Raw genomic sequence first — 23,658 nt, 5'->3', positions numbered from 1 at the left:
TTTGCCCTGGGCTTTGCGTGGGTATTCTTAGGAGAGCAAAGCCGGTCTATACAACAGGTTAGAGAACAGCCTCAGGCGGGACTGAAGAAGGCAGGGAGGCCCCCCGACTGGATTCTAGAATGGCAGTCACAACTTGTTCTTCCTGAAGGGAGGGTGTTGCGTCTCTTCTCAGGCTGATGGCGTGGAGTTGCCATGTGGATTTGTTACAGTTCTCCAGGACAGCCTCTGGCACAGGAAGCAGACCAGGGGGAAGCTAAGTTTTTGACGCTTTCAGTTGCACAAGTGTAATAAGAGCACTTAAACTGAAGGGAGACCCTCAGAGTCGATACCAGAGTGTTTGCGAGTCCCTTTCAGCTTTGACCTTTAATTGCCCTTTATTCTTGCCTTTCAGCCCTGTACATTCATTCCCTCGCTGAGGAGTCCTATGCTTTATGATCACCAAGATGTGCATTCAAGTCTGTAACAGAGCCCAGACAGCTGATGGGAGAGGTGGCACAGGCCTGCACTGGGGTTTCTCATCTCGGTGGCAAGGACAGTGGCACACAGAGGCATTACATTGGCTTCCGAGTCTAGATCTATAAATATATTTATTATAACAAGAACTTAACAATAAACATATACTATGTACAATACCGTTACAGAGAACCCTGTTTTATAGCATTCACAGAAATAGCCAGTTTTGCTCCAGTGTGATAACTGAGGAGAGAACAGGATTTCAGTGTCGTCCGTGTTGAGTCTTGCTGACCGCTAGCACCTCCTTTGGAGGTAGACGCCCACCAACGCTGACATCGCCCTGCCCCAGGCAGTTAGACACTTGTGCTCCAGTTCTTGGGTTCACACTTGCACCCTGTTTGACATAAATACTTTAAATGACATACAACGTATGTAGTTTTGTGCTTATTACTTTTTAAAAGAATAAATAATATTAAAAACTGCATAACGAAGCTCGGTATCTTGTCCAAGTGGGAGCCACACTTGTACTGCTAGAAGTTGATGCCCGACGTTGGGACTTTGTGTCATCAAATACTGAAAGATGGAGAGCGTGTCCTGTCCTTTTCTCCTTATGAGTGGCTTTTATGCTGAAATGACGGCAAGTCGACTTACCAGGTATAAAAATGGTAAATGCGTATTTGGTACCAACTTCAGCTAAACAGCACAGCAGTGGCGGCTGCCTCCTTCGTGCCCTGGAATGGAAACTGGTCACCACGTGAGGTTTGAGGGTCTGAGGACTAGAGGGAAGGCCTTTCTCTGTGAGCCACGGGGTGGCCTCCCTCCTGGCTCCCCTTGCTTGGGTTAAGATGCTACTAGAAGAGTGATTCTGCTCTTACCCCTCAGGCCTTGGCTGTCACGGCTCGTCTGAGAAGGCTGTCCCCATCCTGAGAGCTCTTTGTGGCAGGTGCCTTAATATATAGCTATAAATATCAAAAATAGTCTCCTGTGCTTTGTAGACATGTATTCTCCCTCCTTCCCTTCCAACCTGGCCTGGGTCCTCAGCTTTACCTCATGGAGGGAGCTGAACTGGTATCACGAGCCAGAACTGGTTTCCTTCAGGAACAGAGTTGTCTCTCTGTGACAATGCTTCCACGAGGCACGGCTTTTACGGGGCTGTCTGGGAGTTACTTTTTCTAAAAATAAAACGGGGGCATTCACCCCCACCCAGGAGAGATCCTCTATTCTGAACATAGAAAAATTAGAGCAAATGCCCCACTCTGGCACTACCTACAAAGAGCTTTGGGAATTCCCGCGTTATCCCTCTCGTGGCTGCCTCCTTCTCTCGGTACTTAAAAATAGCCTTTTGTTTATCAAGAAAATGCCTTGGAAATCTAAATAATTCATATGGGATAAGAGAAAGCTAGCACAATCACCTTGTCCTTCTCCAGCAAAAACATGGTAGAAAACCCTGTGAAGCGACAGACGGTTCTCCCTAGCTGTCCCCACGGCTGCCGCCGCTCCAGTCACATCGGGCTCCGCAAAGAGCCTGGACTTATCTTCGACCCAGTGGGGACCAGCAGCCTCCTAGGCCTCGGGCCCCATACATAGTATTGTCCCTTGTTTTCCCTCGGCCACTGAAAGCGTAGATTGGTTAAAAAACAAAAGTAGGAATCAAAGTGATAAGGACACTTTGATCTTATTCCAAGAGAGCCTGACGCCTAATATTGTCAGAGGATAACTGATCTATGGTTGGCTGGGGATCAAGCTTGCCCTGCAGGAAGGAGAAAACGGCTTCTCTCTCCCAGTTGAAAAATATGTGAAACTATTGCACCAGGCAGAGTGAGCGCCTCCGTTCAGAGCAAGTGCCTCTGCAGGAGCCCCAAGGCCCAGCTCGCTCGCTCGCTCACGGTTCCTGCTGCTCCGAGGCTACTCCCTCATTTTCCCCAAAGGCGAGGATGATCTCCTACATTCAATGTAGACGGTATTCAAAATGTGTAGCGTAGTGAGTTCCTTGATTGTGTGGGTCGGCCTCTTATTGGTGTTGCTGAAAGTTGATCTTTGTGAGTAGCCTTGGCCTCACCAGACGTGTCTGTCCACAGTCTCGGCGTGGGCTTTCCGCTGACGTCAGCCGCTTTGAATATATTTCTTTATCACGACGCAGCCGTGTCTGAACACGGGGCAGGGCATGTGGGGGAGGAGGGCCCACGTGTTGGTTGCAGGCTCGTAGGCTTCCATGTTGCCCAGGGCAGGCCCCTCACTGCTCACGATGCCTCCAGTTGCATAAATCTTCCCATCGAGTACCACAGCACTGTCGGAGAAAGCGAGGAGAGACTTAGCCACTGGATTTCCACCTGGGACCTGGAGATAGATTCCCGGCACCCTGTCCTGTCGCAGGCTGCCTCTCCCCTTTTGCAAAAGTCATGTGGGGCCATGCTGCTCTTCTTTGCCCTCTGACCTCAGCGGGGATAAGAAAAAACACCTTTCCTCCAGGACCAATCAGGACGTCATGCTATACTACCCTCCAAGCTGTGGGCGACACTGATGCATACTGGGTGTCCCAGGACCTGCCCATCTGACTCAAGTCGGCTGGGAGATGAGCAGCCTCTGTGTACAGGTGCTCGGCTCAGTTCACTGGGTCTCTATGGAGCATCTTTTTGGTGTTGCTGGGACAGAGCCTTCCTACCACTCAAATCCAGCTGGGAACATGACGTGCCGGAATGATAGCAGACAGGGTAATACGGAGCTAAGTTGTAACTGAGCATCAGCCACTCCACTGGGAGTTTCACCCTTGCCCAGGTGCTCAGTCAGAACTTCCTGCTGTGACTCCTTCACACGTGTGACCTGATACTGCCGCCCGCCCGTGGCTGCAAGGGCCCGGTGTGCTCTCTGCAGCGTCACGACGGTGGCCCGGCACCTTCCCTGTGCCACACTCACGGGCTTGGTCAAGCAGTCTCGGGCGGCTCTCTGCTCCTCTGTGCTTACTATCTCACTGCATCCCAGCTACCCCTTTACACGGATGCCAAACCTATGCTTCCAGCCCCGAGTTCTCTCTCATTTCCGCTAATGGCCATTTCTTCTTGGCTGTCCCCTGAAATTGAACAGAAACCCTTCCAAAGTCTCCACCATTTCTGAAAATCTGAGCCTCGACAGAACATGTGTATCTAGACGTCCTCCCAGACACTGAAGCCCCCAGCTGTCTCTCTCGCAGCTCCATGCCATCTGGGCCCCTCACACTTCTCCCCTTGTGGCATATCCTTTCCCTGCTTCTCTTGCAAGACCCAGCTTAAATCTCCCCTCAGGCATCGTCTCTCCGTGCCCACACTCCGGCTGTCTTGATCACTGGACAGTATTCTCAGAGTTGCCCTGCACACAGCCACCATGTGGGATATGTGACATGAAAGTAGGGCTCGAGAACTGTAGCATCTTCATACTAATAGGAACTTAGCACTCATCTAGTCCAAGGGCGTGTTTCATAGGTAGAACTTCCCCAGAGAGGGGAAGTTATTTGCCCAAGGTCACGTAAGATGTCAGTGGTAGACTGTAGCTTTCCTAGCTGTGCCACACAAACAGCAGCCACTCAATAAATGCTTCATGCTCTTGCCACACCGAGGATTCAGTGGTCACCTCTGCACAGATACAAGATGTCTTCAGGAAGGCTCTGTTATGGAAATGCTGCAAATGGGGTCTCTGTGGGTCCCATGTTTTCCCTAGTTCCTCTTAGCCCAGGAAAGGGTGGGGCTAGAAGAGCAGGGCGTGTGTCTCACTGCCCAGGGTGGTTAATTTTTCTGGGCCAGAGCGCCCTGGGAACCAGGCCACACTCCAACCTCTACCTCTCTCTTCCTGGGGGGCTGGTCTGGGTGTGTTTCTGCCCAGTCAGCTGCGGGACTCCAGGGCAGCTGTGCCTTGTGCCTCACTGGGTCCAGCTCCAAAGAGCCGTCAGGATCATGCGTGCCATCAGGGCACTCCCCCAAAAGCCACCTGTCCCGTGTAGGGTATCACACAGCTCTGGCCTGTTGCTGCCTCTCGTCTGTGACCGGGCAGGTGGTCCTGGGGGGAAGTTGACCTCATAGCACCATCCTCACCTCTCACTGAGAGAAGGTGTGGCCTTAAGGACCTGGGCCGGTGTCTGTAGGAAGCCCTTCCTGTGCAGCTTGGAGGCGGGGTCAGCTGGAGCCACAGGGTCAATGCTTTTGGGGCGCTTCACACTCTGCATGAACACCCACACCCGCGGCTGGCGGAGGCTGGTGCTGCTCTGGGCCCAGGCACCGCCTTGGGCATCGGATGGCGGCCAGTCATCATGAACCAACCCGTCAGCTGTCCCTTCCCCCGCCCTCCTCCTCCCTGGCCCAGCCTCCTCACCTGCAGAACTGGCGAGAGTGATTCATGTTGGGACCCGCCTTAATGTTCCCTTTGTCGGGGTCATAGATAGTGGTGGCTCTGGCATAAGCCCCACCCAGGATGAAAACGAAGCCATTGAGGGTGACGGCGGGAGCGTACTTGTTGTCTGCAAGGAGAGCGGAGCAGGCAGGCAGGTCAGGGCCCTCTGCCGGGCCCCCTCCCCTCCTCCATCCCAGCAGGCCCTGCAGGGGACGGGAGCTGCAAAGACCTCCAACATCACTGGTTGGCCCGAGAACAAGGCTGGGGCCAGGAGACACCTGGCATGGACCAGCTTGTCCTTTGTCCAGGTAGTGGGAGCTCCAGCTGCACCTGAGCTGGGGCCTCCCCTCCCCTCCCACCCCCGTGGACTTGGGTGTGCAGAACGCTTGGGCTCAGCCCGCTCTCTGGGTTTGGGAATATTGACACCAACTAAAGCGATGAGGTGGGGCCACTGTCCTGATCCTGGGCCGAGGAGACAGCTGGTTCTCACCAATCATCGGGGACTCGATGAAGCTCCATGTGTTGGTCTGTGGAACGTAAGACTGGAGGACGCCGGCAGCTCGGCCCGCCTCATTCACGCCCCCAAACACGTAGATCTTGCCTCCACACACTGTGGCTGCTGCCGAGTGCACTGCCTTGGGCAGAGGGGCCACCGCCTCCCATTGGTTGGTGATGGTGTCATACCTGTTAGAGAGGAGAAGAGCCAGAATCAGAGATGGGCCTCATGCAGGGCAGGGGCCTCAACAAGACAGCAGACACAGGGAGCCCCCCGACCCACTTCCTGCCCTCGGTGTAGCCCGAGATCACACAGTGGAGGGCACTTGGGATGAATCACTCAAGGCCACCCAGGATCTAGCCAAAACCGGCCCTCTCAGCCTCCCTCTTGAACCTCAGGGGGGCTCTTGTCTGTCTGTGGAAACCTCTCTCAGCTCCCCAGCTTCTGGGCCTCTTCAGCCCTGTCTGTCCAGCTCAGTCCTACTCTTTCATTCAGCAGCCCGGCACTAGGCATCTCCTACATACCCAGCCCATGGGCTGGAAACTGGGGAAATAGTGGCCTGGACCAAGGAAGGAGGTGGGAACAGAAGGAGAGGTAAACTGATGAGGTTTAGCATGAATTGATGTCTCATTTCAGGGAGTCGCTGAGGACGCCTCAGGGTCTCTGGCTTGGGAAACTGGACAGAGGGGACACTACTCATGGGACAGGGAATCGAGGTTGGGAGAGTTTTGGGGAGGAGGATGATTTTGGTTTTATTCATGGGAAGTTTAAAGTATCTGTGGGTAACAAATTGGGGATGTGCAGGGGCAGTTGGTATTTAGGTCTGGATTCAATATTCAGCTTTGGGATCATGGGCACATAGATGGAAACTGAAGACGAGGTAGTTCACAGAGAGCGTGTGGGGTGAGGACGGGCTGAGGACACTGGGGAGATGCCGGCCTGTATGAGGGGAGCTGAGAGGAGTCAAGAGGAGTGGTGATGTGACAAGAGGCAAAGCTGCAGCACGGAGGATGTGACAGGAGGTCAGGAAGTCCCCAACAGGTCACTGGTGGTCATGTCAAGGGCACCATATGTGGAACGGGAGGTGCAGGGCTATTTGTGTATGGAGGAGGGAGCGGGAAGCCAGGCAGTGGAGCTGGCTGGTGGAGACGTCTCTTGGATGAAACTTCGCTGGGGAGACGGACAGAGAAGGTGGGACTTAGAAAGGACTATGGAGCTAAGAGGGGGTTTGCTGATAAATGTTTAACAACCAGCTCTCCAGGGAAGAAAGTTCTGGTGTGTAGCATTTGCTGATTTCTGTAATGTAAATCCTCTCATCATGGCTGATTTCAAGCTACCAATGGGGCATCACTGAATGTGGGGTTGGGAAGAGATGCCCAGTAGTGCCCCTGGATACAGAATCTCCCCCACATACAGATGCAGTGGACACATACAACCTCCAGAACATAGGCAGTAGTAAAATGTAGTAAAACAGTGATGAGTTTTGAGTATGGATTACCTTTGTTTTTAAATAATTTAATTCTAAGTTTATATGACTTAATTTTTAATAATCTCTGTAGCTAACAACTGACTTGAAGAGTTCCTGAAGATTTAACAGTGGGCTCTAATGAACCAGTATGAACCAGCTCCAGCACAGCATGGGTTTTATTTTAATTTGCCGGGGGGAGTTTTAATTGTGTTTACATGCTGATAGCAAGGAGCCCAAGTGGATAAGGAAGGATGAACTATATATGAGAGAGAGGGGAGAGCTGATGATGGGAGGCTCCTGGTAGCTGGATGCAAATTGGATCCAGAGTAGACAGGGAAGTGGTGGCCATTTAGGCATGAGAGAGGAAGGCAAGGATGGCATGAGCATAAGGACATATGCAGGAGTGGTGGCAGGAAAAAGAGAGAGTTCTTGATTGATGGCTCCATTTTCTCTGTGAAGCAGGAGTCAAGTACTGGAGGAGGCTGTGGGGTAAGAGCCTTGAGGAGAGAGGTGAAGATGGGAGACGCACGCTCTTGAGAGTGGGAGAAACGGCTGACAAGGGAAACACAAAAAGTGCCCTGCGCCATGAGGATCCAGTAGAGGTTGGAGGACTTCATATACAGTGGGGCCAATCTACAAGACTGTGGGATTTTCTCCACCAGCAATCAGCCTGCAGAGGGCAGGCGTGGAGATGGCAAAGGGTAGGATTGAACAGGCTTGACCAGATCTCTAGGATCTGTGGTGCAGGACAAAGTGGCAAAGTCAGAAGATGAAGTGATGGAACATGAGTTCCAGGCAGGGCAGGGAAAACGTGAGAACAGACACAGCTGATGGCAAGGGTAGACTTGGCACTAAGCAAATGGGCCACTGAACCGGGATCTTTGAGGTCTTTCTTAGTGGGGCAGCTGTGTTTCTCAGTTGTTCCCTGAGAGCCACCCTCACAAGCATTCACTCTGGATCTTCCATCTACGTCTCACCACACTGTTCACTGCTCTTTTGTGGGTTCTGGACCCAAGGCGGGGCCTCCACCGTGGGCTTGCTGCATCACCACACTTGGGATTCTCCCAGCGCACCTTTCCCGGGAAGCACACGGGGCCCACTTTTCCTCATGAGCCTCCTTGGGGCATGAGTCATTGCATGGTCACAGCTCGGTGACCCAGGAAGATGGTCTCTCCTAGCTGGTGCCCCTGGCTGTGAGACGTCCAGCTCTGTGCTTGCACAGACTCAGGATTTGAGAAGAAGCTCAAGTACCTGAAAGGGGAGCAGGGGCTGATTCAACTAAGCCCCAAACGAATGATACGTGGCTAATAGGCAATGGAATAAGTGCCTTTTTGGACAGTATCAGAAGTTCAGATATCTGTTTTTTAAGCCGATGTGGCAGAGATCCAAAGAGCTGCAGAAGGAGCTGGGAGACAGTGGAAGATTATGTGGCTGTTAGTCTTCAGGTTTTCGGTATAATGGCACATTCTGCCAAACGTGAATTTCTTGTTATTCCAGGTGGCTGATTGCCAAGCCACAAGCCCTCCCGTCAGCTCAATCTGTCAGCTTCCTGCTTGAGAAGGATATGCTAATGACATGCAAATGACCCCGCGGAGTGCTGCGCTCTGCTATCATTTATCCAGTAACCACAGCTACTGCAATATATTGCTATAAAGTATTAGACCCAGTTATTTATATAATGATATAATACAGGTTTGTCTATTATACTGTTGTTTTAAACTATAATTATATAACCTTGCTCTAGTCCTGCAATACAGTAAGGTAATTATAATGCACCATACATCCTATTCACTATCAATATAAGAGCAATTTGTACCATTAATGCTTCCTGGGGAACAAAGTGTCCTCGTGTCTGTCCCCATTCCCCCGACCTTCCTGTCACCCTGAATTCTCATCATTGCCACTGTGTGGCACAGAAATTGACTTGACCAAAGGGGGTCTAGCTATGCTCCTTGGGAAGCAGTGGGCACCTCTTCCATGTAGCCTCCACCCAAGAGTCTTCAGGTCTGTGTCCTGTCCATACAAGGACGGCTGACAGATCCCAGTGGACTAGAGAAGGCCTCAGGGCACTGTGTCCTTGACTGCTCCTCCATCTCCTGGGGTTCCCAGGGTGGTCTTGCTCACTCCGTGCCCCAGCTGATGTTTTGCAGTGGAACAAAGGCCTAGCCAGCTGCTGGGGCAGGCTGGTACAGGCTGATCCTGGGCATTGGCGAACTGCTCCTGGGCCCAACAGGAGTGGAGTTTGTTCCCCTTCTTTGTGCATTTGATCCTTGAACAAATCCCTGTATTTATCAACAAGTTTGCAAAATGAGTAATCAGCATCTTAGGAGATTAAAAATAGCGGACAAGAGCAAGACAGGATGACAGGTCTAGCTCAGTTTACTCCTACATAGAAAATGTCTCGTTTTCGTTTGTTCATAGTGGATCACAAACGAGTGGAACCTGGTGCTTCTGGAAAGCTTGGAGAGTGATGGGTGTGCAGTGGGTCCCACCGAAGGCATCGGCATCAGGGCTGAACCAGGTTCAACAGCAGTATTAATATCTTCATAATCACACGGGGATTCCCCATTATCTTCAAATCAATATGACAATTAAACGTTGTTACTGAGCCCTCTCTGAGCTCCACTTGGGGGAGTTAAAAGCCCACAGTGAAAATCCAGAGCCTGTCTCACTCTGAAACCATCTTTGCCGTAACATTTATCAAGCGTCCAATTAGCCAGCGAGGGAAAAATACAAACTGAGGGGTTTGTGTGGCTCTACAGGCGAGAAGCCGTCACACGGGAAGATGTGCTTTTCATGGCAGCTGATGACGGGGGCCGGGGTGGGGGGGCCAGGGTGCGGGAAGAATGTGGGAAAAGGGCTCCGGTGACCTTAGCCGTGACCCCCTGGGTTGGAATTTGGGGCCAGTTCAGCCTAACTTGTCACTCTCTGCGGCACTAGATTCTCCAAAAGCAGGACTGCCCTGCAGTTTCCCGCATCCTGCTGCTGACTCACAAAGCTGTCTGAGCTCTTTCTGCAGTTTCTCTCCAAGGTGTCCGTTCTCTGCATGATCCATTTCCCCACAGTCTCAAAGGAAAAGACTGTTTCCACCCAGAGAAGCGCCCCCCTCCAGCCTCTTCCCCTCCTGCCTACACATGATCCCTCCACTAGGTGCGGGCAGCTTTAAAGGGCCGAGGTGAGGAAGCCAGCCTGGAGCTTCCAGCAGAGGGCAGGCTTTATACACACGACTTACATTCTCTTCTAGAGAATTCTAGAGGGTTGGCCAGGCCTGTGTGCAGTGACCCTTCTCTGGGTTACATGCAGATTTCCTTGGATGTGTGGGAGGCAGGGAGGAAGGGAGCTCCCTCGTGTGTCACCTCCACTTGGCAGGAATATGAAGGCACAGCCACTGGCGCGGTGCACATTTGGACCATTGGTTCCAGCTTAGTCCCAGCCAGTCACTGGGCTGCTGCTTCCGGTCCCAGTAAGTTCCCTAACTGCCTGGTCAGGGCATCCAAGCCCATCCTGTGTTTTTGCACCATTGGCTCTCATGCCTCCAGCTTGTCAGGACCCCTGAATGGGACAAGAGTGTCCCGTCTCGGTGGCTGGGCAGTTGTTACCCTTCTTGCTTCTACTCCACCATCAGGACTTCCCTGGTGGCGCAGTGGTTAAGAATCTGCCTGCCAATGCAGGGGACCAGGGGTTCGATCCCTGGCCTGAGAAGATCCCACATGCTGCAGAGCAACTAAGCCTGTGCACCACAACTACTGAGCCTGAGCTCTAGAGCCCGTGAGCCACAACTACTGAGACCATGAGCCACAACTACTGAAGCCCCCGTGCCTAGAGCTTGTGCTCCACAGCAAAAGAAGCCACCGCAATGAGAAGCCCGCGCACCGCAACAAAGAGTAGCCCACGCTCGCCTCAACTAGAGAAAGCCCGCGCAGCAACAAAGACCCAACGCAGCCAAAAAAAAAAAAAAAAAAAAAAAAAAAAGTCCAGTCTCCGGTGGGTCTTAACTGGGTGGGGTTTGGGCAGGAGGAGTGATGTGCTTTTAGCTCTCAGCGGATATCAGAGGATGCCCCTGTCGTGACTGTGGTCTCCTTACCTCTCCACGTGGTCCACGTTGCCTGCCACGCCAAGTCCCCCAAGGGTGTAAATCTTCCCATCATAGACAAGGCTATTGTGCCGACAGCGGGGGACCGTCATCCTGGAGACGAGGTTCCAGTTATCGAGCAGGGACATGTAGCACCAGACATCGGCCAGCGTCACCCCTGATTCCATCCCACCTGTGGGCAGTATGGGAGGTCCAGAGAGTGGGCAGGGAGTGAGGAAGGGCCCCAGGCTGGGCAGGCGCAGCCCCGGGGGCAGGAGGAGAGGGCTTCCCCTGCAAAGTAGACACTTGTGGCCTTGGCCTTCCTTAACCCTGGTGTGGGGAGAGGCCCCATGGGGAAGTCTGTGCCCGGTCCCCAGCCCAGCCCCGAGGGGCCTCACCTGAAAGGTAGATGTTGTCCCCGGCACTGACTACGCTGAAGAACTCGCGGTCATAGAAAGGCAGTGAGGCCAGGGGGTACCACTTGTTGTTCTGCGGGTTCCAGCAGGTGACGGCCACCAGCGAGCGCTGGGTCATCCCCACCATCTGACGGCCCCCAACCAAAACGATGACCTCGGCCACACCTGCAGGGACACGGATGGGCACCCTTGGGATAACCTGACATCGTGTCAGCATCTGTGCCTGGCGCCTCCTTGGGGGACCACCCAGAGTTGGGCTGACGGCGTGGCACCTGCCTCTGGGGGCTCGGGGCATATCCCACCGTACCTGCTGAGAGGCGGGGCCGCGTTCGGGGCGTCTGCATCTCCTGGCGGGCGTGTGGCAGCATGTGGTAGCGTTTGGCCTCGTTGACCAGGTCCCGACACGCTTCTGACGACTTGATCAGCTCCTCGTTGTCCACCACATTGAGCAGGTAGCTGGGGTGGATGAAGGGGAGGCGGACCACAGCCAGGAGCTCCGCCGAGTACTGCGGGGTCAAGGGGGCATGGGGTCTCCTTAGGTCATAAGGTGGCGCCACCTCTTGTGAGGCGCATTGAGAAGGAAGCAGGGGGAGGTGTGGGACTGGGCAAAGGGGGTCATTCGAGTGCGCATTTGGCTTGGGAGTGTCGACACTGCTCACCCCAGCCCAGGCAGAGCTGACGGGCGCTCCCGGCAACAAGAGGCGAGGAGGGATGGAAGGGGGAGGTCTGGCGTGCTGTGGCTGACCCTGGGGTGGGCCACCCATCGGTCTCTGGAGCACCTTCTCCCTGCCTCCACCCAGGTCGTGGGCCTCTGCTTCACACCAGGCTGCCGGGGACTGAAATGAGGATCCTGATCCTTGACGAGGTGGGGCAGGAACTCAGGAGGGGGTGGGAGGGCCCAGGAGAGCTGATGGTGATCATCGAGCTTGCGAGTCATAACCATCAGAACCTGTGCCTCCCCATCACCGGCAACCGCCTCACCTGCATTAAAGGCTTTTCATGGACCGATGTGAATATCCCTCTTGTCTGGCAAACTCTTTGCTCATCACTCTATTTTAGTTTCATCCAACAACTAATTGGTGACCACTCTTTGCCGCGCATTGAGTGTACTGTTGGGGGTGCAAAGACCAATAAGACCTGGTCCCTGACCTCCACGTGTACACAGTTTAAGGGTGGGGAGGGGATCCATCACATAAAAGGACTCTTCCCACAGCAAGAGTCTAGTTAGGGGTTGTGGGAGTGCAGGAGAGAAGGCTCCCCAGAGTGGGTGCCATCTGAGCCTGGTGTGGAAGGATTGCCAACTTTTCCAGGCCTAAGGCGGAGCGGGGGTGGGGGGGTGGGGGGAGGGGGAGGGGAGGAGGAGGGATTCAAAGCACACGCAGAGGCGTCAGAGTGTGAAAGAGAGTGTTGCATTTGGGGGATTCTATGGAGTTGGATGCAGAGGGCTTCTGCTGGGCGTTGGGCAGCAGACAGGGAGAAATGAGACTGGAGAGGTCAGCTAGGCACTGGCCTCCGCTGACCTCCTGCCTTGTTTGCCAAGGGCTGTGTAGTGTTTCTTGCAGAGTGGATGGGAGCACTCATGAGGGGTTTTACTTTATTTATTTTTATTTTTTAAAGTTTTATTAAAAAGTTTTTTGGGGGCCGTGCCACGTGGCATGTGGGATCTTAGTTCCTGGACCGGGGATCGAACCCGTGCCCTCTGCAGTGAAAGCGCCGAGTCTTAACTGCTGGACTGCCAGGGAATTCCCTCATGAAGGGTTTTAAACAGAGAAATTACAGGACCAAACATGCTCCTAGGAAGACCACGAGGCTGCAGGGTGGGAATGAATTTGGAAGGAGGAGACTGAAGGCAGGGAAACCTCTCAGGAGACGACTGCAGTCATCCTGGTGAGATCAGGGGCCTTGAATGGGGAGAGAGAGAAGCTGGCTCTCGTAAGAGGAGGTACAAGTGGCAGTGGTGTGTGGCCAAGTGGAGGTGGAAGGTGTGGGAGGACTCTCAACGTCTGCCATGGGTCATGGGCAGAAGTGAAATAAGGAACACAACAAGATGTGCAGGTCTGGGGGTTTATGAATTAGAGGGGCTTGGGGGACACGGGCTGGAGGTGTCCAGTAGACAATCAAAGGCAGGGGTCTGGGCTGGAGACAGATTCGGGCATTGTGGTGGACGGTGGTGGTCATTATTACAGCCACCCAACCTGACTTCCTTCCTCTGAAAATGAATCTTGCCCTGTCCCCGCCTGATCAGTCAGAGGACCGCCTTCTCCTGGGCCCAGTGGCTGCGGCAGAGGTGGAGAGCCATGTCTGCACCCTGTATCCACTAGGGCTGTATCCATCCTGTATCCCTCCCTCCCTCCCTCATGCCTCTTCTTGTTCCACACGCAACAAAGTAGCCCCTGTCACGTGTCACTCAGCTGCCTCAGCTCATTCTGGGCTCCCGTCCTCCCATTTGCTGCTCTCTGGGGGGGACTCTGAGCTCTCCTGGGAGCTACCTGTGTGTCTGCACTAACTGCCAGGGGCTTCTCACACGTTAGAACCAAGGTAATTCCATTCTAAGCAAGGCTGTCGGCCGGAGATCCTGCCGGGCTGTGCTTGATTTCCTGTAACTCAGGGGCCCTCCTGGGGACCCTGCCCTCTTTTCCTTCCGCCCTGGGCTCCGGCTCTGATTTCTTCAGCTGTCTCCCCTGAGGGACTCGCCCTCCCTCCCATCAGGCGAGCAGTGGTTTCCACTTGGTCCGGGTGCTTTCCACCCTCTCAACAGCCAGAGCACAGGTGGGGCTCCTCCTGCTGGGTCCGAGCTCACAGGAGCCCAGGGCACCCTGGCTCAGGCACACACTTCTCTCCCTGCAGGGCCCTGGTGCTGCCCACCTGGCCCTGAGGCCTCTCGGTTGGCTTGGGTCTCCTTCAGGTGTAATGCCAGCCCTAGAGAACCCTCTAGTGCCTGATTTCTCATTTCTCATCCCCCTTCACCTCTCTGCACCCACGGGAGCTGGTCCAGCCTCCCTACCCGGGCCTGCTGGCTCTCAGAGGCTCCCACCGCTGGTCAGACCAAGCAGCCCCGCCTCCTCTAGTTTCCCGGCCCCTTGCTCCAGACACCATCCCTGTACTGTGAGGGAGAAGGTGCAAGCCGGGTGGGGGTGGGGCGGGCCCTACCTGCGCACGGGACACAGGGTCCTTCTTGATCCACTTGATGACGGTCTCGTACACTAGCTCTTCGGCCTTGGTGTTGAGGCTGTCGTTGGCGATGTAGGCGATGAAGTCATCCTTGGAGATGTTTAGGATCTCCTCCTGGGTCGCCACCTCGGGGAAGATCTGCAGCGCAAAGGCCTTGGCCATGTGGTAGAGTTCGCTGCACTGCATGGCCTCGGCCATGGCCAGCACCCCCAGGCAGTTGCTGGCCGTCAGCTGCTTCTCTGGGGGCAAGAGCACAGGACGGGACCACTGACTGCAGGGCCCTGGAAGGGGTCACCACCGCTCCCAGCGCCTGTCACTCCGGATCCCTCTCTGAGCTCATGTCTTTGTGACCTGCCTTCAGCATTCAGCGTCACCACAAGCCCGTCTCCTGTGTTCCTGGGTCTTCAGATCCATTTTCTGGCTTTTTCTCTGCCCTGTCTCATGCTCACTTCCCTGGAGCCTCCCTCTGCTCCTGCAGGTCCCAGCAGAAGGGCCGAGACTGAGGTATGGAGTGTCAGTGCCAGGCTCGGACCTTTTTCAGTACCTGTGAGTGAAAGAGGCCTGGGCTTGGGGGGTCACACTGAGGCTTATGGTGTCTGCCATAATTGTGACAGGCACGTCTGGGGTCACAGCCTTCTACTTTAGAAGCAGCAGTAACTCACTTTATAAGCCCACCCACCACCTCCCATGGATCTCGGCCTCACCCAACCTGACTTCCAGACCTGGGGTCAGTCTGGCCAGAGCTCCTGAGATCCGACTAATGGTTATTCTAGTCTAGACGTGTCTGGGTCCCAGGAGGCCCATCACTTTGGTGGGCCCAACTCAGGAGCTGTGGTTCCTGACTCTTCTAGATGGCTCATTCCCCCGAGGTCACGTCTCAGGCCCCTGGCCATCCCCACCTGGCCTGCTCCCATCCCCACCTCTCTCACTCCACACTCAGGCTGGTTCTGGGGACTCCTGTCTCTGCCCCTCCCTCTCCTGCTCTCACCAAACTGGGCAGCTCCAAACTGTAAAGTGAGTGTGTTCTCTGGGTTGGGTCTAATAGAAGCAACTTTGTTCAGTGTTTAGAGAACAGGGCTGTGAGGCCAGGGCATAGGCTCCCCATGAACAGACCATTCACACGGGCTTCTCAGTCCATTTGTCCTCACAAGGCTGCCCGGGGTCCCGGTGTGGCCTTTCCGGCCCTCAGAGGAGCAATGCAGAGAACGTCTCTGTCCACTGGTGAGCAGAGGCCTTTGTGCACAGTTACCCGAATTATCACCTTAAAACTGCTGTGGAATCCAGCTACACCCTGAGGCGGTCTGGCTGGGCACGCACAGCCCTTCCCTCTCAATCCTTGCTGTTTCTGAACTGTTTGCACATCAGCAATGTTCCCTGCGGCTCACCGAGAAAGGACACGCAGACTTTGCAGAAGGTGTGGAACTGGAACTTGCTGGCTGCCTCTAGCAGGGTCTTGGCGTTGGCCGAGTCGATGACCAGGGAGCCCGTGTAGACAAACTCCAGCAACAGCTCAAGGACGTCAGCCTGCAGGTTGGACAGGACGAGCTCCAGCTTCTCCCGGCCGCACTGGCTGCCGTCTTGCACTGACCTAGGCACAGAGACCAGGGTGTCCTTACCTGCCGCCCTGCGGCCATGGCGCCGCTTCCTCACAGGGCTACGTCTCCCTGCACACCTCGGTCACGCCCTTCATTTTAGGACTCAAGGGACACAGCAATGACACACCTGAACCTAGCGACCTTACACGGGATCTGAAAGAGAAGAGTCTGACCAGAGACGCCCAGAAGAACAGAAAACCCTGCTTATCACTACTCGGCATGTCCATGCAAAAAAAGATGCAAATCAAAAAGCATGAGCTGTGGATGGGGACGAGGACCAGGACTGGCCTCAAAGGGAAACAATACGGTTCGGCTCCACTGCTGGCCCTGGCGTCTCCGCCAAACAAAACGTGGCCAGCCGGGCCGCGGGGCCCGTCTGCCTCCAGTGGGAGAGTCTCCAGCGTGACTGAGGCTCCCAAACCTCTGTGATCACAGCCAATCCCTTGATTGCCCCGAAGACTGAGGGCCCCAAGCCGTCCCGGAACCCCGACTCCAACCCCACCTCTTTCCAAAAACATATTGTTTCCTTTTAGGCATGGAAAGGAAGCCCTTCATGACATTGCTTGGAAACTGAGGACGAGACGAGATAGACGGACAGAATGGTTAGAGCCAGGAGGAGGGGAGGGGGAACAACCAAGGACTTCCGCCACAGACAGCCAGCAGCCATGACCTCGGACCTGGCCCGGGGCGGGGCCTCCTGCCACATGGAACACGGGGTCAGAGGTCAGAGTGGCCTGCGTGTAGAGTGTGCATCGGGCTTGTGAACTGGGGGGAGCAGGGGAGGGACACAGATATATAAATATGTTTATATCTGGTGTCTACAGAAATACAAAACCATTGCAAAGGCTCCTAAGGCCTGGCAGCCGCGCCCTAAAGCTGGACCTGGAAGGAAACAGATAAGATGAAGCAAAAATAACACCAATCGAGAAGTGACCAAGAGAAGAAACACCCAGAGAGTTAAGAGGGAGGCAGGGTTCTCAGAGGCGATCGGCTTGGCACGCGGTCTCGGCCGCTCTGACCTGTCCTGCTTCCCGCACTGAGCCTGGTCCTGCCCGGGGGGCTGGGTTCAGCCACGTGCTGGTAAATGACCTCTGTGTTCCTGGCCCTGCTTCCCCACCCTGTCCTGAGGAGGCCAGGGGCCGAGACTCTTGTGACTGGTCCCTTGGGTGCACCTGCGGCTGGCAGTGGGGGTGTGCAGGTGTCTGGTGAGCAGGCTGGCCCCAGAGAGAGGCCGACTCCCGTGTAAGCAGGGAGTTAGGGGACCTGGGTGCCCCAGCTTTGCCACCGACAGGCGGGCAGCCTTGGTCCCTCTGGCCCTCAGGCTCCTTATCTGCAAAACAGAGGACTGAACTGGATGAGGTCCAAAGTCCCATAGAGTTCACGTGACAGAGGCTGGAAAACACCTTCTGGGAGACTCTGCTCTACATGACAGAACCTGAAACGCCACCGTCTGAGCAACATTCTCTCTGGTTAGGCACTGGCCTCCCACGACCTTTACAATACAAATATGACCTGGCAGGGAACAGGTGAAGCAGTGAGCCTGCATCTAGGCCCCCCTCCCAGGGGTGCCACTCTGCACCTCCACGTAAGATGGCTCATCTGACCAGGGCCCTGAAGGCTTCATTCTGCCTCGAGCCCTGGGCAGGCCCAGAAAGCTGAGCAGAAAGGTACAGGCTAAACAGAGGGTCTGAGCAGAGCCCCTTCTCAAACCCATAGATGTACACAGTGTGTGTGGGTTTTAAAGTGTCTTAACACACCCAGTGTTCCGCTGTCAGGATGGAGTCCCATGCTTGGGTGACTTTGTTAAGTATAAAAATGGTTTATTATGTGATCACTTGAAACCACAGACATTCTCCACACCCCAGGCCTCCGGGGCCATCTGGTCAACCTCTCACTCGACTCTGCCTTCCTTCCTACCTGCCACTCTCTGGCCTCCACACCCTCACCCCCACGCCCTTCCTGCTCTGCAGGGGTCACGCTGGGCCACAGCCAGGGCAGGGCTGATGAGGCCAAAGTAGGGCCGCCCCCCTTCTCCCAAGGCTCGCAGCCACTGCTGCCTCCCCCTCTGGCCAGCCCTCCAGTCTCCCCACGAGTCCTCAGCACAAAATCAGTGAAGCGCTGAGGTGGGACTTTAGGATGTGCACACGCACGTGCACACACACGCACTGAAACGCATGTGACTTGTGACCCTGAGAACCAAGGAACAACCCTGTGAGGAGGGGTGTTGAGTAGATGGAAGGCCAGTGGAGCCCCCGGCCCCGAGTGATAGGTCTGATGGGACCTGCATGGCTGCACTTGTGGGGAGATGTTGTCTTGCCCAGCGTCTGAGCCAGGGAGAGGGTCCTGGGGACAAGGTGATGCTCGCATGGCTAGGAGCCAAGGGGTTGCTTGGGGAGGCTCACGGGATGTCAACCATTGCAGGTGCTGTCCAGGGTTGAAGAGGACCGCTGCTCCTGTGATGCTCAGCTGAGGTTCTGCTCCTCCAGACCCCCCACTTCCCATGGGGGCAACCTGTGGAGAGGAGGGGGCCGCTGGGCAACCTGTGGGGAGTGGCTGGAGGCCCCTGGGGCCAGATGCCAGACACTGTGAGCTGACTGACCATTCCTCTCGGAATGAGGAACTCTTGGGGATGGGATGGAGACTTTGTCACGTGACTGAGTTCAAGATCTGGAGGAAGAGAGGCCCCCGACAGTGAGGCCTTGTGCCCCTCCCCTGCACAGGCATGTTTACGGTCCACAGAGGCATTCTTGTGTGGCCGGACAGCTGTGGGGGCAGAGGGAGGCCAGTGGCCACTCTCCAACCCTGACCATCAGACTGGCTTGGGACGGGACCTCTGTGCTCCTTAGACCTCTTCCCTCTGAGCAAGGACCCCCTGGGAGGTATCGCCCTTGATGGGTGGCCCTGGTCACCAGTGGGGAGTTGTGTCCTACCCAGATAACCATTCTGTCCCTGTGCTGAGCTGGCTTTGGGGGTCTGAGCATCCCATTTCTCTCAGCCCCATGGAGTATCTGGGGAGCTGCTGGGCAATCGGGGTCATGATATGACCTTGGAGAAGGGGGAGCAGGGCAGGATCGGGCAGCCCTAGCCTTATCAGGGTGGGGCTATGGACCTGACAATTGGGGGTCGGAGCATGGGAGTGAGGGTCAGGCTGGAGCTGCCCAGTCCACACAGGGCCCCCAGGTTCTATCAGAAGACTAAAACTTCCTGGGGTCACCTTCTCTCAAGATGGGGTGTGTCTCTAGGGTGTGGGACACAGCCTCTGCTTGGCAGGCCTAAGTCTGTGGATGTGCTGGGAATGCCTTAGCCCCAATATTAGGATGTTTGCGACCCCACCATGAACAATTCACTCACGTGGGATAAGAACTGCCTTCTCCAGAATTCAGGACAGAGTGCCTCATCTACCCCTCGCATACCTCAGTGATCAGATGCTTTCATTTTGCAAGCTGGACCTGGAACTGTTGGGGCAGTGGTGGGTGGGGACAGTCATGGAGCAGGGATGAACGTGGATGGTACGCTGCTCTGCTCAGGAGGGTGACCCCACCCTCCTGACGTGATGCCCACCCTGCCCCAAGGAGAGGGACTCAACCGTGTCATCAGCTCCAGGGCACGAACACAAGCACACACCAGACTCATTGTGTCTGAGGACTTTCCTGGCAATAAGTCTGGCTCATGTCATTCTGTCAGCATTAGAGATGTGTGACTATCTGCTCTTCTAGTCACACTGCTCTATTCTCCCAGAAAAGGGGGCTGACTGCCTCCCACAAATGCCCGGCGTCTCGGGGAAGGAGGGCAAAGGCATATGGCTTGACTACTGCGTTAACGTCTGTTGGGCTCCCCTACATCCCGGGTCTGTGCCATTCAATTAGAGAGATCCTTTTAGCTTCCTCTGGAGAGGGAGCTGGCGTGAGAAGCCCAGAGTCTACACATGGGGCTTGTGAAAATCAACCTGCACAAAATCAGTTTGTCCATCTGTTTTCATTTACTATGAAAAGAGGATATAGTTCAAACACGTCGGTGGCTCCAACAGGCTTAGCGAGATGAGGGTTTCCGCTGGAAGGTAGAATGCCAGGTCTCTGTCCCATCTGGTGGGACCAGGGGGCAGTGCTCCTCTGGGGCTGGACATTTCCTCCCACACTCTCGGCAGGGAGGGCAGTCCCGTCCCCTCTGATGGGGCCTGCAGCCCACCCAGCCAGTGAGGGCAGCCAGTGCCCCTTGTGGCACCAACCATCCCCCAGAGCTCCTTGGCTCCTGGGGGACAAGTGAAGGGACTTCTCCTCCATGAGCCCAAAGAGAAAGTCCAGGGCAGACCTAGGTCCTGCTTGCTGGGGTTGAGAAGTGACTCTTGTGACTTGGGGGCTGCATCCCCAGGACCCCACTAGGTCTAGTCTGCTCAAACCTATCCTCCTTCCTTCCTGAAACCTGGAAGGAGGCTCAGCCCACAGTCTTCTCCTCCACTCAGTCCTCCTGGGGTTCCCCCTCCAGCCGGGATGCAGGTGAGGCCTGGTTGTTACGCAGCACTAGCCTTCACATTATCCAAAGACAGAGCTGCAGCTCCTTTTCCTGCCGAGTTTTCGCCTGATTCACAGGGACTCAGATGGGGCAACAGATGGATGATGGGGCAGCCCAGCTGTCTCAGCCTGGGCTTTGCTTTGAGCTTCCCCATGGCCTCATGCGCTCTTCTCCTGGCCTCCTTGAGCCCCTTCCAGCCCTCACTCCAGGGGACCCGGCCCCTCCTGGGTGTGAGGGAGAGGTCCTGCCACTTAGGTGCCTGTCTCGGGGGGGATTGTGTCTTCTCTTGGGCAGATCCTGTGGCCAGTTTACAAGTGTTTCTAATAGATACACACACGTGCACAAGTACACACACACACTCTGCGTCCCTTTTCCTTGCATATCTGTCTACACTGTCAACACTGAGATTTTATTTCCCTTCCTTACAAACTTTGTGCAAAAACAAAAAGTGCAGTTTTGTTCTTCCCTGGGTTAGCAAATGGATGATGGTAAGAGCATGAGCTTTGGAGTCAGACCTCAGTTCAAATCCCAGATCTACTGTTTACCTACAATTCTCTTGCCTCCAGCCCTTTCCCTGTAGAATGGGGGTACTAATGGCACCTGCCCCTAAGGGTCAGTGGGAGGGTTTGCAGGATGACATTAGACATCTCAGCAAGTCTCCCTGTGGGCTGGGTCTTGCCCTTGTCAGAGGAAGAAGACGAGTTTGAAACTAAATAAGGGAAGACGAAGGGCAAGAAGCTGTTGCAGCCTCAGCAAAAGTATGAGCACAGGTGAAGGAGGAACAGGTGGACACAGTGGATGTCGGCCTGGAGCCTGGAGAATGGGGCTCTGGGCAGGAAGTCTGCACGGCCACGGGGCTGGTGGGGTGGGGGTGCTGATGGGGCGCTGATGGGCCGAAGGGGAATCAGAGGCTGGTCCAGAGGGCACTCTGAGACCCGGCTCTCCCACTCACGGTCCAAGTGTCATCCTTAGGAATTGCAAGTCTGACCATGACACCCCAGGCTTAAAACAGAGCCCCATGACCCGACTCCACCCTCCCACGCCGCCTCATTCCCTCTGTATTCACCTCGTACTTGGAGTTGCAGGGACACCAGGTCACTCCCGCTGCCTTCACCCCCTGCTGTCCTGAGGCCCTGCCCTCACCTGCCTGGCCAATTCCCCTCTGGGTTCAAAATCCAAGCCAGATGCCACCTCTTCCCAGGGACCGTCCCTGAATGCCCCTCCCGCTGTGGAGTCAGGCACTCGGCCTGGGAGCTCCAAACCTCCACTGCTACCCTCATCCTGCTCTCCCAGTCACACTGCTTTTCACTTTCTCCCCCACCAGACCATGGGCTCCCTGAGGGCAGAGACCCACCTCATCCAGTGATTCTCACAAGACCTGTACCTGGGAGGGGCTCCTGCTTGTTTGCTGGGAGAAGAGTAGGGAATGACTGGGCTCCCTACGTCTGGCCTGTGGCTCCAGGTGAGGCCATCCACACTGGGGCTGGGGCTGGGGCTGGGACAGGGTCCTCAATGGGGCCAAAGCGGTGAGTGCATCACCCGCCCCAGGCTAGATGTGGGAGGGAGTCCAGTCGGAGCCTCGAGACCTGGGGGTCCCAGGACGGCAGAGGTTGGGCCCCCCACCCCTGACAGTGCTCACCTAGGCCCTCACGAAGGTAAGGACCAGCGTGTCATGTACCATAGATCGTCCCCACACCCTCTGCCTGTGTTAGTGCAGCTGCCTGAGAGGGTAGACCCTGCCTGGGGCTCGGCGGGCAGGGCCCCATCTCCCCTGCTGGGCCATTTGGGCCACCGCACATTAAGTCTCCAGGGTCACAGGTTTGGAGCTTCCACAGTCTCGAGGAGACTGAAATGACGTGCAACATCAGCTGCTCCCCGATCACTAAGAATGTGAAATTCTTGAGGATTTTACACGGCTGGAATGGAAATCACCTTCCGGAAGAGAGTCTGCTTTCCTCCCCATGGAAGGAATCTGTTTGTAGCTATCGGCAGAGATGGTGACGTGTGCTCATGGTTAGCACGAGAGAAGTAAAATTTAAATTGGCTGCAAATTAAACTTGTGATTTTGAACTGAAGGGGCACCTTGGGGCTCTGCTATGGCCACCTCTCCCGCTGAGTGACCCTCCTGTACGCTGAAGACACAGCCCTGTCTCTGCAGACCTCAGACCTCTCTGGGTTCGGATCCATCCGTCTGGCTGCCTACCAGGTGTCTCTACTTGGGTATCTTCAGGCTGCTAAAACACGACATGCCAAACACTCAATGCATCACCTCCCCCTAGCTCTCCCCTGACCTTGGTCCATGGACCTGCCTGTCTGTGACTTCGCCCTTCTCATGTCCCCGTGCTTGCACTTGGGAAGCCCTGCCCATCTCCTCACTGTCAACCTGGGATGTCAGAGCAGGAAGGAAACCTGGACATCATTTGAACCAACCTCCTCTATTACAGATGAGAAAACCCGAGGCCTGAGGGAGAGGACGTGACTTGCCTGGGGTCATAGGATGAGTGGCAGAGTCAGATGTAGAACCCAGGTCTCCCAGCTCCCAAGAGGCTGCCCTCTCTCCTCCGGCGACTGCCTCTCAGCCCCTGTACCCCTCTTTTCCCGTTAGGGTTACTGAGGCACATCCTGCAGTTCTCCTACCTGAAGGTGGGCACCCCCACTCCACTTACCCTGACGGCCTCCACACCCTCAGACTGAGCCCAGGGCCCTAGCCTGGAGGTCAGGGCCTGTCTGCCCATCCCAACCTAGCTCAACCTACCTCTGAGAAGGCCATCTCCCCATCCCCACTGCTCATGACTCTCTCTGTCCTCAATTTTTTATTCCAGGCAACCCATCCCTGCCTGGAATATTCTAAAACATTCCAGAATATTCCTTGCATTCCAGAACATTCCCCACAACCCATCCTTTGCCTGGAATGCTCTTCCTCCTTCTTTTTGGTCTGTCCAAGAAGCGTTCACTACTTTGGGTTCCCAGCTAGTGGTATCTCTTCTCTGTTGTGTGCAAGGCTTTGGTTTACATGTTAGGTCTCTGAAGCCAGTCAAAGATCTCCTGTGCTCTCTTGCCCACATCTTTCTAGCCCAGGGCCGGGCCATCGCTCAGTACCAGCCAGTCCCTGCATCCTGCCA

The 23,658-nt window shown here is 55.2% G+C and overlaps 1 protein-coding gene across 2 annotated transcripts in view; it reads right to left on the bottom strand.

Moving 5' to 3' along the window:
* Nucleotides 1–434: 434 nt before the first annotated feature.
* Nucleotides 435–23,658, bottom strand: part of KLHL29 (kelch like family member 29) — a 311,895-nt gene continuing 288,671 nt past the window's right edge. For both annotated transcript variants that reach the window (XM_082642211.1, XM_082642212.1), the window contains 8 exons: nucleotides 15,818–16,020; nucleotides 14,412–14,671; nucleotides 11,569–11,767; nucleotides 11,244–11,426; nucleotides 10,858–11,038; nucleotides 5,300–5,493; nucleotides 4,792–4,936; nucleotides 435–2,740 (listed from right to left, as the gene is read on the bottom strand). In XM_082642211.1, the coding sequence (XP_082498337.1) occupies nucleotides 2,557–2,740; nucleotides 4,792–4,936; nucleotides 5,300–5,493; nucleotides 10,858–11,038; nucleotides 11,244–11,426; nucleotides 11,569–11,767; nucleotides 14,412–14,671; nucleotides 15,818–16,020 (1,549 nt within the window). In that variant the 3' untranslated portion in view covers nucleotides 435–2,556. The remainder of the gene's footprint in view (nucleotides 2,741–4,791; nucleotides 4,937–5,299; nucleotides 5,494–10,857; nucleotides 11,039–11,243; nucleotides 11,427–11,568; nucleotides 11,768–14,411; nucleotides 14,672–15,817; nucleotides 16,021–23,658) is intronic.

Source organism: Mesoplodon mirus, assembly GCF_964341445.2.
Source record: "Mesoplodon mirus genome assembly, chromosome: 14".
NCBI classification, from domain to species: domain Eukaryota; kingdom Metazoa; phylum Chordata; class Mammalia; order Artiodactyla; family Ziphiidae; genus Mesoplodon; species Mesoplodon mirus.
This window is presented reverse-complemented; position numbering and strand designations above follow the sequence as displayed.